This window comes from Sesamum indicum, linkage group LG2 (genome assembly GCF_000512975.1).
Source record: "Sesamum indicum cultivar Zhongzhi No. 13 linkage group LG2, S_indicum_v1.0, whole genome shotgun sequence".
NCBI lineage: Eukaryota > Viridiplantae > Streptophyta > Magnoliopsida > Lamiales > Pedaliaceae > Sesamum > Sesamum indicum.
Window position 1 is genome coordinate 9,818,233 of NC_026146.1, and position 1,320 is coordinate 9,819,552.

At 36.3% G+C, this 1,320-nt stretch overlaps 1 protein-coding gene across 1 annotated transcript in view; it reads left to right on the forward strand.

Moving 5' to 3' along the window:
• The window catches only part of LOC105155670 (protein DETOXIFICATION 16), a gene marked incomplete in the record, with an annotated part of 2,719 nt that extends 1,626 nt beyond the window's left edge, over positions 1–1,093 (forward strand). Inside the window, 4 exon segments of the mRNA XM_011071587.2 lie at positions 1–127; positions 235–353; positions 443–529; positions 724–1,093. Coding sequence (XP_011069889.1) covers positions 1–127; positions 235–353; positions 443–529; positions 724–777 — 387 coding nt within the window.

Sequence of the window (1,320 nt, forward strand, 5' to 3'; positions counted from 1 at the left end):
ATCTTGGGCCGGAAGATCTGGGGATACTGTTTCAGCAGTGAGACAGATGTGGTCTCATACGTTTCTGATATGATGATACTGATTGCCATAGTCAATTTGGCAGACGGGGTTCTCTCCGTTCTCAACGGTAACATATGCCTTATTCCTTCTATATTCTTACCACATAAGCAAACAGTACTATCAGCGTATGAGTCAGCGTTCTGGGAGTTAATCGTCGTTCTTGAACTGTTCCAGGCATCGCAAGAGGGTGTGGTTGGCAAAAAATTGGCGCCATCGTTAACTTGGGGTCGTTTTACATCATCGGTATCCCCCTCGGTGTAGTCCTGGCATTTGTGTTGCACCTTGGAGGAAAGGTACATAATTTCACTAATCTCTAGTCCTTATACGATGTCCTTTTCCTTTTTCATTAAAAAAATTGTCTAAATTTACTCTCGATGTTCAGGGCCTCTGGATCGGAATCATAGCTGCAGTTTTCGCCCAAACATTTTTCCTGTCAATCATAACCATCCGGACTAACTGGGAAACGGAGGTAAAAGTCACTCATATTAATAAATAACCGGAAAAAAAGCCCCCATGTTCAAGCACAAAAGCTAGTACACTTATCATTTGATTAGTCATAAGGCAGCCCAGTTCATACCAGAACATCCAGTTATAAGCCCACTTAACAAAATGTAATAAAAAGATAAAAAAACATGAAAATTGAACTTGTGTGTTTTTATATAGGCAAGGAAGGCTTCAGCCAGAGTTTTCGACTCAACAATCCCAGTGGTAGCATAGTGTCTAAAAGGTGGTGAAATAAAGAAAGCTCCTTTTACCCCCAGCGGTGCTGTGTGGAAAGCAGGTCAGCTGATAAAGCAAATCACTGCTGCTCTTTGGGCCAAACGGAGAGATGTTCTGAAAAGAGCTATGCAGAATTAATGTCCTCTCGGTCTTATCAAACTTTCTGTACACATTTTGCTATTATTTGTGAGATTTATGTACTTGAATATTTAATTAGCATTTTTACTTTATTTGTTGTACGTTGTAATGTAGATCAAAATAATGTTCTATATATGTACGTGAGTTGATATGTTACTAACTAGTTATTTGAATATTACTTTTGTTAAATGGTGTATTTAATAATGTAGTCAATCTTTTTAAATTATATTTATTGAAAATATAGACTATTTGATATCGGTATAAAAAATGAATTATTCTATATATTACAAATTATTATAATTTAAGAATTGAAGAAATGAATACTATCATTCGGGATTGGACCAATCAGTGTAAAAACTTCAATTTTGATTATGATTAATCGATATTTACCATGGTCTCGAC